At 52.9% G+C, this 17,707-nt stretch overlaps 1 protein-coding gene across 1 annotated transcript; it reads right to left on the reverse strand.

Moving 5' to 3' along the window:
* Positions 1 to 32: 32 nt before the first annotated feature.
* adamts17 (ADAM metallopeptidase with thrombospondin type 1 motif, 17) lies at positions 33 to 17,306 on the reverse strand. Its single transcript, XM_088296784.1, has 23 exons — positions 17,099 to 17,306; positions 14,899 to 15,212; positions 14,504 to 14,684; positions 13,760 to 13,932; positions 13,484 to 13,567; positions 12,333 to 12,496; positions 11,128 to 11,171; positions 10,121 to 10,226; positions 9,900 to 10,040; positions 9,418 to 9,568; positions 8,668 to 8,769; positions 8,448 to 8,593; positions 7,852 to 8,021; positions 7,611 to 7,738; positions 6,749 to 6,869; positions 6,353 to 6,433; positions 5,612 to 5,778; positions 5,126 to 5,309; positions 4,802 to 4,937; positions 2,886 to 3,102; positions 1,997 to 2,149; positions 1,441 to 1,630; positions 33 to 1,027 (listed from the first exon to the last, which is right to left on the reverse strand). The coding sequence occupies exons 1-23, from the start codon at positions 17,154 to 17,156 to the stop codon at positions 885 to 887; spliced, it is 3,354 nt and encodes a 1,117-aa protein (XP_088152910.1). The 5' UTR covers positions 17,157 to 17,306; the 3' UTR covers positions 33 to 884.
* Positions 17,307 to 17,707: the final 401 nt, after the last annotated feature.

The following is a 17,707-nucleotide window of genomic DNA, read 5'->3' on the forward strand; positions in this document are numbered from 1 at the left end:
TCGCTTGCGTGCTCACAAGATGGACAAAAGGGGGCGAGAGAACTTTTATTGTCTTGAGCACCATCAAATACAACAACAAGAAAACGCAAAACCTGTTAAATAATCACAATAAAAAATAAGATAGCACCTTTGGTCTGCGTCCGGTCAGCGAGAGAAGAGGAGGAGTCGCCACTGACTCCACCCACTTCCTGCTGCGTGTGTTTTCGCCAAGCGCGAAGCTCAGCGGTTCCGAGAAGACTCGGGAAAGTGTCAGTCGGCGTCGGTATGTCATGAGAAACACTTCCTGCTTCCGGTGGAGGCGGAGTCAGCACAGCTATGCTAGCAACGTTGGCTAGCAAAGGCATGCGATACAATCGAGCGTTATTAGCCGAGTAACATGCAATAGGATTTGGATGAATGTTATTGCTCATGCGTGTGTGGTGGAGCAAGTAGAACCGGAACAAGTTTCCAATCAGGAGAACATAAAGTCAAAGTTACAGCAGAAAAAAAAAATCAAATGGAAAAAAAAATTGCACAACCGGAACTGGAACAGGTTGACGACAGTTACCGAAGTCGAGCCGGACGTAGTCGAAGCGGAAGACGTACAGGGTGAAAAAGAAAGCACAACCCGAAGTACACGAGCATGAAATGAAAAAGATGAAGCGGAATAAAAAGAAAACCAGAAGAGAAGGAAAAGCAGAAGCACATTCGCAAGTGGACAGCAGGGGGAGAAGTCCAACTCAAAATTGACGCCATTCCACAAATCCACTCCAACAAAAAGAATCATGGCGTGTCGTGGTGCCACCTGCTGGTGCGACTTTGGTTTTTGTTTTTTGTTTAGTTTTTTGGGGGCGGAGTCTTCCTGTCCTGTCCTGTCCGTTTTTTGTCTTCCCGTTTCCTGGTGGTCACGAGGTCCTGGTGGCGTAAAAGTCTCTGCAGGTCTTGCAGCAGCGTTGGTACCAGCGCATGTCCTGGCAAAGGTTCTTCTCGCGGACCACGCGGCAGTAAACGGGCCACTGGTCACCGGAACACTTGTACGTCAGCGCGGCTGAGGTGGGGACACACAAAGAATGGAACCGGAACAAACACAAAAACCAGGAGAACCGCAAGACGCACCACATCGGCAACAAGTTCAAAACGCCCGAGCGCAAGAAAAATAAGCGGAAGGAAAATCAAAAGTCTCGAGAGTGGAAACGCGAGCGCAAGCGGCAAGATGATGAAGAACAGGAAGTAGAACGAGTAGAAGAAACACAATGAAAAAAAAAAAAAAGCCGACACCAGAAGATGTTGAAACGGAACAAGAAAAGCCAGAGGGAGAACCAAAAGATGCGGACCGGCAAAGAGCAGTCGTCAAATCACAACAAAATAGCACCGGCGCAAGTGGAACCGGAACAAGTCCAATGGGTCCAAGTCGCAACGTGGCGGGAAAAGAAGAAAGGAACATTCGGTGGAGCGACCCACCTAGTCTGGGCGAGGTGATGGTGTTGCCGCTGACCCCGTTGACCTTTTGCCGGCAGTCTCCCTCGAGCTGGCACGGTCGGTAGGTGGGCGGGCGCCAGGTGGGCGGGCACTCGTTGCCGTGGCGACCGCTCACTTTGTGCATGCATTGCACCACCCGCGACTGCAGGCCCCGCCCGCAAGACGACGAGCACTGGCGGCCCATCGCAAAGCGAAAAAAGTCATCGCGTCGCACAAAACGTAAAAGAGAAAGAAAAAAAAAAAGGGAGTTTGGCGTGACGCTATTAGGATTTTCAAACATATTCTCTTTTCTGAGTTGTTGTTTGGTTGAACTTTTTTTTTTACATTTGCAAAAGATGCTGACTTTGTCTGAGAAATTGTGAAATAAAAAAAAAAAAATCAACGTATTGGTCGGACGCGGACGGCGGCGACGATGTGCGTCTTTGCCCGCTCCGAAGGGGGGCCGGTCGCACCGTCGCCACCTTTCCCTTTTTTTTTTCTTTCATATTTATTTGTCGTGGCGCCGCGGAGAAACGAGCTGGTCGTCATGTGACATTACCTTGGACCAGTGGGCGGTTTTCCACTCGTAGCAACGCGAGTGGTCCTGGCACGGCTCCTGGTGGGCGGGCCGCGTCAGCGGATGGCAGCGGCCGCCGACGTTGCCGCACGTTACGGTGCGCGTGCGCAGCCCCGAGCCGCAGCCCTCTGAGCACTGAAACGGCAACAAAATGCCTTCTTGGCCCACATTCTTTTTAAATTGGGACCGCAAAATATCATTTGACGAGCAGTACAAAATGGAATGGAAACGGGTTTTTTTTTTCCGGGTGAGGGAATTTCCCTTTCACAGACGTCCAGAGGTGGGAAGACTCGCGGAATATCCATCCATTATCTGTAGCGCTTCTCCTCACGCGGGTCGCAGGGGGATCCTCTCCCAGCCGTCTTCGGGCAGTAGGCGGGGCCACACCCTGAACGGGTTGCCAGCCAATTGCAGGGAACACACAAACGAACAACCATCCGCGCTCACACTCACACCGAGGGGCAATTTGGGTCGTCCAATCAAACGCTTGTTTTTGGAATGTGGGAAGAAAACGGGGTACCCGGAGAAAAGCCACGCAGGCACGGGGAGAACATGCAAATTCCACTCAGGAAGGCCGAACCCACGACCGATCCTGTCACTCATTGTGAGGCCATCGTGCTGACCAGTCGGCCGCCGCAAATATAAATATAAATATAAATATATATAGAGAGAGAGAGATGTGCGTGCGTGTTTACACGTTTTCATTTCCTAGGGAAAATGATCTTCAGTAGTTGTAGTTTTTGTCCACGTTACTTTGAATAATTTTCTCCAGCTGTTGTCAAATATGCTCTAGAAATAAAGTTGGATTGGATTGCACCCCAAAAAAAAAAAAATGCCATGTTCCCCGAGATTGCGTTTGCGAGCAACCGACCTGCGACCACTCAGACGCTTCCCAGACGCTGAGGCAGAGGCGGCCCTCACAGGCCTGCAAGGGCGGCGGGCGGGGCCCCGGGCAGCGGCCCCCGCCCCCTTCCTCCTCCTCCTCCTCCCACGAACCGTGGCCCCGCTGTCGCGAGCACGCCACACGCCGCCGCTGCGTGCCGGCGCCGCACGTCGCCGAACACGGGCCCCACTGGCTCGCCACCCACCTGAAGCGCAGCATCCAAAAACAGTCACTTGGGCAACGGCGGGCGCAACAAACAACGTCGATTCCTTTTGACAGTATGAGCCCAAAATCCATGGATTGCGTCACTTTGAGCGGCAGGCCACCCCGCAGACGATCGGATCCCGTCACACGGGGAGGTCGCGAAGCATCCAGAGCGAGCTCACCGAGCTGAGCAACTCCGGCCAGTGCTACGACAGACCCCGCCCCCCGGAAAAGAAAAAAAAACACCCGCTCCTCATTTGCAAGTACAAGTCAGCATGAAACGATATGAGCTGATACGCCAAACGTCTCGAGGTTTATTGGGCCAATCGGAGAGCCCAGGCTGTTCCATTCGCAAACCGTTGACATCATCCGGACAAAATATTTCACGGCTGCCGTTTGACAAAGCCGTTACTTTTGACACGATTAAAACGCATTTCCAATTTCTTAAGAACTGCCTTTTTTCACAAAGTATCGTTTTTCTTTCGATTCTACGAGATGAATATCATTTCTATTGGAAAAAACAAAAGCAAATTGAATCACTGCAATCCATTTTGTTCAATCGACAAATGAAAAAAATCCACCCCTTTCCTGTTCGATTATCGTCAGCAGCCGGAAAAAAAATCCGATCCGATCCGATGTCCCGTTTGCACAGAATGCCGCGCTTTCCGCCAGCAAACTCACAAACCGCGCTGACGTCTCGGGTCGGCTTGCGAAACAAAATGGCGTCCACTTTCCCTTTCGTGGCCCGATCAAGAAATGTCGTCACGGCGCCGCAAAGCAACGCGGCGGAAGCGCCGGCGTGAGCGGCAACAAACTCGAAGGCGGCAAAAGCGGTTTGCTTTGGACGGCGCCCGACTCGATCGACGCGACGCGACCGAAGCGATCGATCGGGTCACGTCCGAGCAAACGTGCGTGATCGACAAAAAGTTTCAACTATTTGCACTTTTGCCTCTTCGGAGAATGTCTGCAAATTCCCGAGCTCAATCCAATGTGAATCGTAAATCCAAACAAATCGGGCTGAAAACGAAATCGTCATATCGGTGGAGATCGATAGATGTCAAAAATAAAAAAGGAAAAGGGCCGAATTCCTTTCAAATCGACCGGAAAGAAAGCCTTCCTGGTGCCGTTTGGTCCCGTGAGCTTGTCGGCGGCTCGGCTTGACGATTCCGCACGCCGGCCTCTCCCCGCCGCCGAGGGACGTTTTCTCGAGTCGGCCGGAAAGTCCACCCTTCGTCTTTGATTCGTTTGGAGTCACGCCAGTTCGGCGGCGCACGCGTGAGCCTCGGGTCGCGTTTCCGAGATGGGAGGGACTTTGTGACGAGTTGGGCCGCGCTATGTCCGATCTGCTCCGTTGTTTGTGTAAAGAAAAAAATAATAAAATCATGGCTAAATTAGCGATAGCATTTTCTTGCGATATCAATCACCAAACATCGAAATCAAATGATGGTCACAGCCCTCGGCTCTCGCGAATCAAATCCGATCCGTTTTGGAATCATAATAAATGACATCGTGTGTCAAAAAGTCAAACGGGTCGATGGCCAGCGCCGCCGACGTCATCTCTAAAATGGGCCGACGTTGTTTCCAAGCGTGACATTTCAAGTGAAGCGGCATCAGACGGCAAAGAAAAACAACCCCCCCAAAGATAAAACCTGCCGCTCAAATGGATTGATTTATCGGCGCGAGTGAGCGTGCGCGCGTACCGGGAGTGGCAAGGTTGAGGGTTGCACGGCTTGACTCGCGGCGGCGGCCGATCGTCGGCTCGACAGAAAGAATCGTCCGCGGCCTCCGTGGACCGGTTGGCCAAACGCACGCACGACACCGACGTCCTCCGCTCGCCTGCTCGCCCGCATGAAAGAAAGAAAAGAAAACGCCAGCTGACAAAAAATGAAAACGACTGGATTTGTAACCAAAAATAAAACTAAAGCTAAAACAAAAGCAAAAAAATGCAACCTTTTTCTGAAACGACCTAAAAATGTCAAAGAGGAAAAGTCCACTCAAATGAGCTCTGTGTGTGTGTGCGCAACCTCCTCCGCACTGCACAGTGCAGGCGTTCCAGCTGCTGTGCGTCCAGATGTAAAGGTGAGGATGACGACGATTGTTGTCAGGGGGTTGCGGCGGCGGCGTTGTTTGTTGGCGGCGTGGCGACGCGTTGAGCGCCAACGTGTACTCGTAGTGAATGACGTACGTTTGGTCGTGGAACAGCAGCACCTGGCGACACAACAACAAGCAGTTCCAGGCGCCTTTTTCTTCCAAAATGTTTTGCCCGCAAAGTTCTCGCTCAAGATGGCGGGCGGCGTGTTTTGGCCGCCTTTTTTCTTTTCCTGATACTTGTCCCATTTGGATTTTTTTGCCAGTCGTTTTCCAAAGTACGACGACGACTTTTCTTGCCGTCGAAGGCCGATTTGAATGTTGACCCGCGGTCCCTCGCCAACGAGGACCTTGGACACTTCCCAATGGGAATGTTTTTGGGCCGGCGGAGGGAGCCGTTTGAAATGAGGGCGTTATCTCACCATGAGGTGCAGCGGCGTGCGCGTGGGCCCCCTGGCCGACATTTTCTCCCACAATCCTCTCCTGACGTATCTGACGGTGGTGCCGGCCACCTGGAACTCTCCCGGAAGTTCGATCTTCCAGTCGCTGTTGATGGACTTGCCGCCGCCGTCGCCGTCGTCTTTCAGGGCTGAGCGCACGCACGGCAAAAGCACAACGTCAGCGTTTAGCTTTGAGTGGCCGTTCGTTCGTTCGTTCGCCTGAGCTCACGAGGAGCACTTTTAAGGAAAGACTCGAGGAAAAAAAACATTACAGTCGTGATTTGACCAAAAATGTTTGCATGAAAAAAAAAAAGACTTTTTTACATTTTTGGGGAAGATTTTCATTTTTTGTTCTTTGAACCGCAAGAGAAGAAAAATAATCCCAAAGAAACTAATTGAAAAAATATTCAAGTGGGGACAAATTGTCATCGCTGTCAAGTCATTTTTGAGTTGTGTTTGTTGAACAAAATGCAAGCAAAACATTTGAAGAAGGAAAAATATCATAAAAAAGGAAACAACGTCCGTCTCTGGATCAATTAAAAAAAGCAAAATAAAAAGGAACAAAATTTTCATTTCAACAAATTCTACAGCACTTTTTTTTTTTTGTTAACATTTTTGGAGAAACACATTTCTGCAGGCGAATGACACGCACACACGCTCAAAGAAAAATACAAGAAACAATTTGAAGACTGCATTCAAATCAAAAGGCTTCAAATTCCTTACCCAGAAAGCTGTGCGAGGGTTTGTCCTCCACGACTTTTATCCGTCGCGCTCCGGCAGGAATGACGACCGCCTCCACGTAGCCTGACGCACACGCGGCAAAACACGCCGAGCGCCCGCGTCACACTTTGTCTCGGACACCAAACGTTCCAACGCAAAAGCCGCCGCGGCCGAAACGGAGCCGAGCCGAGCGGCGGCCACCGGAAAGAATTGGATTCTCGGCGCTTTGAGCGATCCTTGAGATTGCCGAGTCGAGTCGATCCGAAGCGGCTGAAAAGGCTTCGCGAGCCGACGGACAGAATTGATTTGCAAAAGGAAATTCGGTCAGCGCGATGATATCAAAATGCGCCGCGCTCTTCAAAACGGCGCGCGCGCGGGTTCGGAGGTCGGAGGTCGTACCCATGCCTCTGCTGCGGTTGAAGTCTCCCCTGACGACGGCGCACGATCGGCCGTCCCCGTTACAAACGCCGCAAACGTCTTCCTTGGACGAAGAGGCGATGATGCCGTCGCAGCCGATTTTCTAAAGAAAAAAAAAAAGAGAACAACAATCGACATCAATAAGATTCTAACTCCAACTCGGACAACGCCGATTTAATTTTAAATTGTCACGGGCTGATTTTTTTTCTCTTACAAATGACATCAGAAGACAAAGAGAATGCCGCGGGAATGCACCCTCCCAAAAAGGAGAAAAGCCGCGAGCTGATTTTTCTGCCGAAATTCACGTCTGCTTTTTTAACCATTTGATATTTTTCGCCGACGAATCGCTCGTCAGAATTGTATTGCGGCAAATATAAGAATGGGCGACGGCCTCCGACAAATCCTTCTTGTCGTCATCCGGCGACCCCGGAGCAAGCGTGCCCGTATTTCGACGTTCACAATCGAAATCAATGGAAAGCCCAAAAGACATTTTTGCTCGGACGTGACGTCGCGACGGAAGATCGAGCGCATTTTCGCCGCGTTCACAACCGCAAAAGCATCGGAAAATGCGCAACCAGATGAAAGCCGTTATGTCGTTAACGGGCTCGTCGGGTCAGGGCTCCTAAAAGGTTGCAAATACGTTTTCTCGTCACAAAGAAATTTGGTTCAAAAAGAAAAAAAAAAACCCCGCTCAGAATAAATAGCTTCCACTTTGGTCAAAGGAGCGTCTGCGCTGAATTTAAAAGCTCCGTCGGCGCAATTCATTGGCAAAGCACCGGAGGGAGCCCAAGAGCGCGATGGAAAAGGCTGACTCGTCACGTGGAAGGCACACGAGGACGCGTACCTGGCACCCGCCGTTGACGCACACGTCGGCCTCGTAGGGGCCGCACGGGGTCCCGTCCATCACCCTGTCGGCCATCAGCGCGGAAACGTCACCGCCCGCCGGACGGCACAACAACGCGCACGGCTTCTCTAAGTGCAAAACACACACACATGCGCAAATGGACTCACTCAAGTTGAGGCACGCACGCGTAAACGAGGCGTATGCAAGCCACACACAAAGCAGAACGGCGCCTGAACGTCACCATCATCGACGACGGCGGTCAGCACGTGGCTCTTCTTCTCGCCGGCGTGTCGGTCGTAGGACAAACACTGAAGGTCTCTGAAGCTCGGCGCCCCCTTTGGGCACGGAGGACCTTCGCAGGCTTTGTGCTCCACGCTGGCCTTTTGGCAGGGGAGCCCGCCCGGGCCTGGCCTGGACGCAAACAGGGACCATTCTTGTTGTCATGGTTACGAGGCATCTCTTTGTAGCCAAAGCCATCATTTGAAATGGCAAACATTGGATCCCCGCGATTAGCCCCGCCTACTGTCCGACCGCGACCTTCTTGAGGAGAAGCGGACGATGGAGAAAAGGACTTGTTTCAACGTATCGAGTACTCGCCAAGGCCCACCGAGCAAACGGCAATTTTTAGGAATAAGACGGAAGGGCGGGAGACCAAAAAGCGCCCGGCTCGGGTGTTAACGTGCAAACGGGAGTCGAGCATTGAGCGGCTTTCACGTTTGGATTGTTGAGAGCCGCTCCGCCCTTGCGTCAACTCTTTTGGAAGACGGCACGGCTCAGATCGTCCAACGTTGGAAGCCAGGAAGGGACGTGGACCAACGGCGGCGGCGGCGTACGTACGGCGGGTTGTCGCACTTCCTCTGTCTGAACTGGACGCCGGTGGCGCAAGTCCGACTGCACATGCTCCACGGGCTCCAAGGACTCCAGTCGCCGTCCACGTGCTGCGGGATGGGCGTCTTACTCACGCACTCGCCTGCGCGACACCACTGACACACACGTGCGCACAGGTTCAACACACACACACACACACTTGCACGTCCACGCACAAGTTGACACGCACTTTATCGGGTCCACACTGAGTCCCGTCCAGCGGGGGGTCCAGTTTGGTCTTGCAGGAGGCGTCGCCGTCCACCAGGCACCACAAGCCGGCGCACATCAGGTGCTACGAGACACAAACGCACGCGTCACGCCGGCGTCCGTTCAGGCCTCCGTTGCCGTGCTCTTTTATTCCATTCCCGCCTTCATTGGAGAGGCGCTCTCGTCCATTCATGTGTTCATCGTCTCGGGCGTGACGCTCATCGACTCGGTGACTATTCGCGGTCTTCGTCCGTTCCCATCCGCCTCCGCGCTCACTCGTTTCGCTTTTTCGGAGCATTCGCGCATCCGTCGCGTCATCGGCGGCCAAAAATTCCCTTTTTCAGCGGCGGCGTGAATCGCGAGCGTGGGACAACGGCGGTGACGCACGTCCGCCACTAGATGGCAGCGATGGCAGCCTGCGAGCCCACCGACCGGCGAGAATGCGTGCGCGTCACGCACGTGCCGACGTCCGAGTCGACGACGACGCAAAGCGATTGGGAGCGCGTGACTGACGAGTCGGAGTCGCCCGCGGCGTTTCTTTTGCCAGCAAAAGATGAACACATGATTGGTCGAGCGTGAAAGCGCGCGATGGGCGCGACGGAGGCGTCATTCTCACGCGCTCATCTCGTCCATTCACAGATGAAGACGAGGATGACGTGAAGGAGACCAAGAAGAGAAGAGAGGATCAAAAGCCGGCGGCGGCGGCGGCGGCGGCGGCGGTCACGGGCGCTACCTCCATGTCGGAGCAGAAGGTGGCGTTGGTTCCGAACAGGATCTGACACTGCTCGTCGACGCTGTAATGCATCCCGGGAAGCTTGGGAGGAAGGCGGAGCCGGTAGCGGCCGCTCGGGTCCGTGTGCGCCAGACACGCGCTGGCCTCGGACCTGACGTCAAAACATACGCTCGCGTCACCGTTTTGGGAGCGCTCGCAAATCGTTGGACGCGTGGGGACGCGGCCAATGTGTCCAGGGCCAAACCGACGTCCGCGTCTCGGGACTCGCCGACGGTCGTCTTCAAAGAGCTCCATCGGCAAAGTCGAGTGGAATGACGAGCGACCGAGCGACACGCAGAGTGCAACTCATAGATAAATAAGACGTGCTGACGCGCGACAAAATGAGTCCATGCGGCGAGGGCCAAACGCAAAATGGAGACGCGGATGAGCCGCTCGCCGAATAATGCTGAGCATGCAAAGGCGCCGACGCCAAATTGTGTCACCTGAGGAAGTTCTCCAGGTCGCCGCGGCTGCAGGGCGACCAGGACAGGTCGCTGGGGTTGCGCCCCTTCACCCACTCGCCGGACATGATGTAGGCGTGGCCGCCGCACAAAGCGCGGTCGTCGTCGTGGCTCATCCCCATGCTGGCCGCACGCAGACACCGTGACAACTTTTTGGTTCGGGCAGCAGCCGACCTCCGACGGTCTTTGCGACGCTCACTCACTTGTGTCCCAGCTCGTGCGCGATCGTAAAGGCCAAGTTGAGGCCGTTGTCCTCGGCCAGCACGCACTTCCGTTTGGCGCTGCACACGCCGCCCAGGTATGCCATACCTCGACACACAAAGGTTAGCCGCATGCTAACAGGCACGGCGCTAAAAGAAAACGCAAGTACACAAAAGGACGCACGCAAAGAGCCACTGAAAGGCCCGCCAAGACAAGAAAGTTGCATTGCGATTTTTCACACAGATATTGCGATTTCCATTTTCAAAGGTGACGGAAAATGCCTTTCCAGCATTAGAACAATAAAAGCGTGACTTTAATCATGCAAAGTCACAAAGAGGTTTTGTGAGAGTTTGCGGGTCTTTCTCAGGTTTTTAAAAAACACTCCATGTGTATTTATCGAGATGAAAATAAAGGTTTGAAATGTTTTCGTACTGTTCTTTGCACATAAATGTCCCATTATGGAGACGGATTCTTGTCAAAACTGCAAATATTTTTGGCATGACGAGAACTATGGAAAATACCTTTGACGCGGAAGCTCTCTGTCGGCCGTTTCCGTCTTCCCGTCGTCTTATTTCTTGTCATTTGTCTTTAGTGTCGACGGCGGCTCCGCCTCGGAGTCAGACCGTGCGCCTCGGCACTTATTTTGGGGTCCTTCCCGACGCCGAATGAGCACGCTTAGCGCCTCCTGGTTTCAAACGCGACTCGTTGGTTTGTCCGATCCGCATCCCGCCGCTCGCATCGAGTACAAATAAAGTCGGCGTTCGAGCGGCGGCAAAAGAAATTGCTCGCGGGACGACGGCCGACATTTTTTTATCAGTCTGGCGCTAGTTCGTGTGACACAGGAGCCCCGTTTAAAAAAAACAAACACGCAGCTTTGACCATCTCAAAATTGTGATTTTGGTTCCAAAGCGAAAAATCTTTCAGCCCTACGAGCGCTTCCCAAATAGGTCAAAGAAAAGGCGACAATAAAACGCGCGCCCCGACAAGGAAGGAGGTTGCGCAAGCTTACCGACAGTGTCGCACGGTTCCTCCTTGTGCACGCAAAAGTCTGTCCTGTGAGACACAAAAGGACAAGTCAGTACATGGCGAACAGAAACCAGAAGCACAAGATGCGCTCCGGACTCCAACAAACGGGCCGAAGGCCATTTTAAGGTCGTCGGGGTCGTTTGAGGGGGGTGACGGCGCTCGGCTGCGAGCTCGCCAAAAAGGTGGCCGGCGACGACGGCCCATCCGGGTCGGCCTCACTTTTCTGCGTCCGGCAACTTTCGGCACCCGCAAGGCAGCAAACGATGCCATCTGCCGCTCGGAATGACACATCGCACCCCGAGGTGTCCGAAGTGGCCAGCCCCCAACATTTGACATGGCCCGCCAGGCAGGCTGTGAGCCCAAAAGTGTGGCTGGCCGCCCCCCAAAAGTGGCGGGGACGACCGCCGATACTTTGAGGCAAAAACATTTGCAGCTGAAATGGAAATGTTTTCCTTCCTTTTCTGCTTGGTGTCAAGGTCCAATTTTGGCGCACAGGCCAGTCCTGTTCCTCATGTAGGCTCGGCTTATTCCAACTTGTTGGCTCATTGGCCAACGTTTGTTGCCAGCCCGCAAATGGCAACAATCGCCGCTTTGTTTGTGAAATGCGCAGCATCAGGAAAGTCGGGACGGATTGTCCATCCGTCCATTATCGAGTCGCTGTCCCGGCCGTCTTCGGGCAGTAGGCGGGGCCACACCCCGATCGCAGGCCACACGGAGACCAACGACCGTCGGCGCTCACGCTCACACCTGGGGGCAATTTAGAGCCCGCCGCGCATGTTTTTGGAACGTGGGAACGTGCCGGAGCCGGAATCCGACCCTCGACCTCCGCGTTGTGAGGCCATCGTGTCGCCCTCCTAGAGTACATTTTCCAAAAAAAAATCAATCAATAAATCATTTTCTGTCGGTCGGGGGCGGCGTTGAGCTTTTTTCAATCTTTTGGCTTGTTTTTTACGCGCGGCGGCGGAAGACTCGACTTCATGTGCTCATATCACGTCAAAGTACTTTGGGTTTTCGGCACAAATTGGCGCTTGTCTTCCTGCCGGATGAAAACCTTTTGTCAGGACGAGAACAATCTCTTGGAAACGGAAGAACTCCTGGAAACCTTCTCAGTGGACAAAAAGCTCCCCGGAGCGGCGCCCGAGGCTGACGGAAGAAAAGGTGACGAGCGTCGGGCCGAAGCCGGCTGACCTGGTGACGAGCACGGCCGTGTCCACGGGCGGCGCTCGGTCCCGTCCGCCGGGGCCGGGGAGGCGATTGCTTCGCAGGTGGCGCCACCCTCCAAACTCTTGGTGCTGCCAGTGGCAAAAGCTCTCCAGGGAACGCTCGCCGTGGTGGCCGACCTTCAGCTTGGCCTGACGGAACACAAAGTCCAAAATGAAGAGAAGCGACAACTTTTTCATCAAGAGATCCAATCTCGGAAGGAAACGCGCGCAGAAGCCGCGGCGTTTGGAGAAAGACAACAAAAAACGCCGATGTTCACATCAAGGATGAGCAAAAGCAGGATGATTTTATCCATGGAGGGCTCAACCAGTTACCCCTTTTTTTTTTTAAGGGCTCTTGTGTCTCTCGCTCACGACACAAGTCACACCAACCGGCACTGGAATGATAAAAAATGTTTGAGAAAAATGAAAGAACCTCGCGCTATCGGCCGCAATTTCTTTTGCCGCCGCCGCGACGCCGACTTTATTTGTACTCGACGGGATGCGGATCGGACAAACCAACGAGTCGCGTTTGAAACCAGGAGGCGCTAAGCGTGCTCATTCGGCGTCGGGGAGGACCCCAAAATAAGTGCCGAGGCGCACGGTCTGACTCCGAGGCGGAGCCGCCGTCGACACTAAAGACGAATGACAAGAAATAAGACGACGGGAAGACGGAAACGGCCGACAGAGAGCTTCCGTGTCAAAGGTATTTTCCATAGTTCTCGTCATGCCAAAAATATTTGCAGTTTTGACAAGAATCCGTCAATTTAGCGTCGCTAAGACGGGACAATGGTTTTATTGAAATAGAAGCGGACATTAACGGTATGAATTCATATACACGAGTACAAAATGTTAAACAAAAATAAGTTTGTAAAAACTTCAGAAACAACCGCCAAGCCTCCCAAAACCTCTTTCGTGTCTTTGCATGATGACAAGAATGGCTTTTATTGAAGACGAATGAGATTATTTTTTGTTATGACGTCACTGCCCATCGGGAAGGAAATGAAAATGTGGGAAAAACGGCAACCCCTGCGATGGTTCGGCCCGCCATCGGATGCGCGACGCCTCACGAGGGTTGCGGACATGCAATTTGCCGCCGCGGAACGAACCAACAGAAAGCCACTTGAAGTGGACACTCACGGGACGGCTGTGGAGCAGAACCAACTTGGTGACCCGAATGTTGATCCTCACGCCCAAACTCTGGTGCTGGAACATGTTGTACACCTGGCACACACACGTGGACCCTTTAAAAGGGGCCGAAACATTTCCCGAGGAACGTTGCGTGACAATATGGTCGTGGCCTTTTGAAAAATTTCAGGCGCCTCGTAAGCAATGAGCGGCAACTTTGCAACCGTGGGAAGATGCGGTTGGCGCCAAGCGCTCAAGAAGGCGCCGATGGCGTGTGCGAGCGCTCACCATGTTCATGACGGTCAACAAGAACCTCTTGGCGGCGTCCGCTCCGTGGTACTGCACCATGCTGGAGTCGGCCACCAGCAGCGTTTCCAGCGTGTACGCGTCCTCGCCGCCGATCGACACGCGTCTGCGCCGACGTTCCGCACCGCCCTTCCGGCTCTTCCGCTCCTTCTCGTCTGTCAACACACGCGACACGCGTTGCGTTTCATTGGCCGCCTCTGCGATTCCCAAAAAGCTTTTCATTCTTTTCATTGGCCGACACGGCCGCTTTTCCCAAATCCATGGGATCCGGTCGACAAGCGCGCCGTTGGACGGGCTGCCGAGCGGTTGGGGCAGTTAGTCGGCCGGCAATGCTTCCGGCACGCGACACGCGTTGCGTTGCGTTTCATTGGCCGCCTCTCCGATTGCCAAAAGCTTTTCATTGGCCGACACGGCCGCCTTTCCCAAATCCATCCATTTGAGGCGTGTTTCTGCTTGTGTTCATTTTTCTGTTTCTGCGCACGTTCCTGTCCATCTGCGTGATCCTGTTCCAGTTTCCGTTCCTGTCGCTGTTCAAGTGACTGTTGTTATTCTTCACCATTCATGTTTCTTTTGAAATTCATGTCCCTGGGTGCGTTCATCTTCCTGTTCTTCAGCATAATCTTGTTCCTGTGGATGCTTCTGTTCATTCGCATGTTCCTTCTTCTGCTCAAGTCCCTGAGCACGATGCTGTTCTTGTTATTCTTTCTGTGTGAGCACGTGGCTCACCTTGTGGGCGTCGCTGCTCTCGCGCGCCGTCTGCGTCCCGACCGGCCAGGCGGCGCCGTCGTAGCAGCCGATGTTTGATTCCCGCGAGCCACCCTGGTGAACTCTTGTTCTGCTGCTGCTGCTGTTCCTCCTCCAGGGGACGGATGAGCAGAACCTCACCATCCATGTGCACAAGACCCGTCTGGAACAGGAACAAAATCACAAACGTTCAAGTCGCACTTCCATACTCTGAGAGCTGAGGCATACTGAAGTGACGAGTGTTCAACATGCTGACTTTTTTTTGTTGTTTTTTTTTTTTTGGGGGGGGGGGTCAAAGTGCTGAGCCATGAATTGTCTTCCACGATCAAAGAGACGTGTGTATATGTGTGTGTGTGTGTGTGTGTGTGTGTGCGTACCAGGCCTCCGCAGGCCGTGAGGGATACCAGTGAGCCGGGTCGATCCACGACAGAGCCCGAGTAGAGACAGAGCTGGTTGCGGTCCATTCGCACGCGGTCGGACGACCTCTTGCCGGCCCGCTGTTCCTCCACCAGCAGATGGGCTGCCAGCAGGCCGCCATCGGCGCCGCCGTCTCTGGTGGCGTTGAGCCGGAGGTTTTGTCCGAACGCCGCCAGCGACACCAGTAGGTGTTCCGGGTCGCCGTAGGCCGACAGCAGCCTGGGGAACACCACCGCCGATTCCTCTGAACCTGCGTCACTGCGGACCACCGCCACTGAGCAAAAGTACGGCAACAACAAGTTGGCATCACATTTTCAATTTTTTGGGGTGTTTATCCCCAAAACATTTTGCAATTACAATTATAAGGGAGCATATTTCCTGCCAGCAGACTGGTTTGCGTTTAGCTGCCGTTATTGCTTTGGACGGGGCCTGCCAAACATGTCGGGTTTTCCCCAAAACAGGCAAACATTCCGTCCAGATGGCTGCATGAACCTGAGTCCAGCTTGGTCGTTGTTTAGGCAGCTTCAAGTAGCCTAACCTGTGCGCTCGCGCCTGATTGGATACATTGCGCAACCCTACCGGGTGGTCCACTGGAAACGGCAAAATGACACATCTGAACTTGAAATAAGCGGAGAGTGACCCCTTGTTTGCATTCTTGCAGCAAGAAGCATCCATCTCACCGTTTTGTGTAGCGCGGGTCGCGGGTGGTGCTGGAGCCTTTCCCAGCCGTCTTTGTGCAGTAGGCAGGGGGGGGGGACACCCTGAACGGCTTGCCAACCAATCGCAGGGCACACATAGACAAACAACCATCCTCCCTCACACTCGTAATTTGGAGTTTCCAATCAACCTGCCATGTTTGTTTTTGGAATGTGGGAGGAGTACCCAGGGAAAAGCCACGCTGGCACGGGGGAGAAAGTGCAAACCTCGCACAGAAAGGCCAGATCCGGGATGAAGCCCTCGACCCGTGCCGTCTCTCACTGTGAGGCCATCGTGCTAACCAGTCGGGCCACCGTGCCGCCCCTCAGCAGGAACCATTCGTAAAATAATTACATCCAAATACAAACAAAGAGAGAGAGAGAGCATTTCACAACAGATGGAGCTGTAACAAAGCACTTTTCATATGAACAATGATGGAAATCCCTTCAATAGAATCTGTTCGACAAAGTGAAGTTGGCAACAACAAAAGCGTAATGCCACCACCCACAGAAATTGCAAATTGAAATCAAATTGTCTGGGAAACGTTCCAAAGCCATTTCCAAGGCTGTGGGGCTCCAGCCAACCACTGTCGGAGCCATTGTTGACAAATGGAGAAAAGTGAGAACGGGCAAAAACAACAGAACACAAAAAGCCAAACCTGAGGATCCTCTGGACTTTTGGAGAACCATTCTGTGGACTGATGAGTCCAAAATGGACGCTAAGAAGAACATGATGGCAACAGTAAAGAGACGGTCTGGGGCTGCCCAGCTTCCTCAGGACCAGGACAACAAAATGAAGAAGATCCTGAAGGACAACTTAAGCGATCACGCAGCAGGACAACCATCGCAAACAGCCACTCAAAAAGAACTAAATTGAAATCCAATGGAGATGCTGTGCGGTGCAGTTGATGCTCGAAAAGCCTCCAATATGGCAGTGTTGTAACGATCGTGCAAAATGCCTCCAACAGCTGCGTCAAAGACTCATCAGCAATTATTGCAAACGTTTGATTTCAGTTCAGGTGTTATTATGCTGAGCGGGCATTTACTTTTTGCACATCAAGCCAGATTTGAGCTTTGGATTGTTTTCCCCCCTTGGTAAATTAAGTCATCATTTAGAAAGTGCATTTTCCATTTCCTTGGCTTGGCGCAGTGTCAACCCAACGATATAGAAAATGCATATATTGCACATATATAAAAAATTCTTTGATGAAAGAGTGACAAATATGCAAATCAGCAAGGGGGCGAAAACTTTGTCATATCGTATCATTGATGGTGATTTGTTCCACATATATAACCGAGAACATGTCATTTATAGGCGGTCCCTAACTCCGACGGCCACAGCAAATATCGAACGTCGAAAGTCAAAGCAAGCTTTTCTCGCTTCTTCTGTACTGTCCCAAAGTATTTGTACTCCGTTACTTCGTTACTCGCCGCAGTACCGAAGCCCAACCAACTTTGAACTTACCGGACACTTTCGCGCACAGCAGCGCCACCAGCAGGCACGACACACGGCCGCTCCACATGCCGGAGCCAAGAACCGAACCTGGAACGGGACCAGAGCCTCTCGCCAGAACCCGGATTTGGACCGACGTCGTGAGACCGGCAAGAAGAAGCGCGAATCCTCCACACTTTTTTTCTCCGTCCTCAAAAGTGGATCAAATCTGGCAGGCCGTGGACACGCCCAGGCAAGGCAGCTCCGCCTTGATTCCGATTCGATTGGCCTGTTTCGATTTGGTGTGATGACAGCGCAGCCGCCCATTGGCCGGCATGGCTGTCAATCAGAGCGGGGCGTGAAGTGAAACCTTACACGTGCTCTGGGGTGGGAAGGTGGGAGATCTTGCCTTGTTTTCTCCGCGCGTGCGTCTGCGCGTGCGAAGTGAATTTATTTTTTTGGAATGGTATTCGCTCCATTGGAAATTGAATCCTTGTTTTAATCGCATGTCGTCATGCTTTTAAAGACATGATATTGTGTGATCCGTTCCTGCTGATGAAGACAATAAAGGACTAGTTTTTGAACAGGTGATTTTTAAAAAAAAATCTGCATTAATATCAGAGGTGCCGTTCGGCCTGTTCT

The sequence above is a fragment of the Idiotropiscis lumnitzeri genome, chromosome 5, assembly GCF_059441095.1.
Source record: "Idiotropiscis lumnitzeri isolate Australia: NSW breed Sydney's pygmy pipehorse chromosome 5, RoL_Ilum_1.0, whole genome shotgun sequence".
Lineage (NCBI taxonomy): Eukaryota > Metazoa > Chordata > Actinopteri > Syngnathiformes > Syngnathidae > Idiotropiscis > Idiotropiscis lumnitzeri.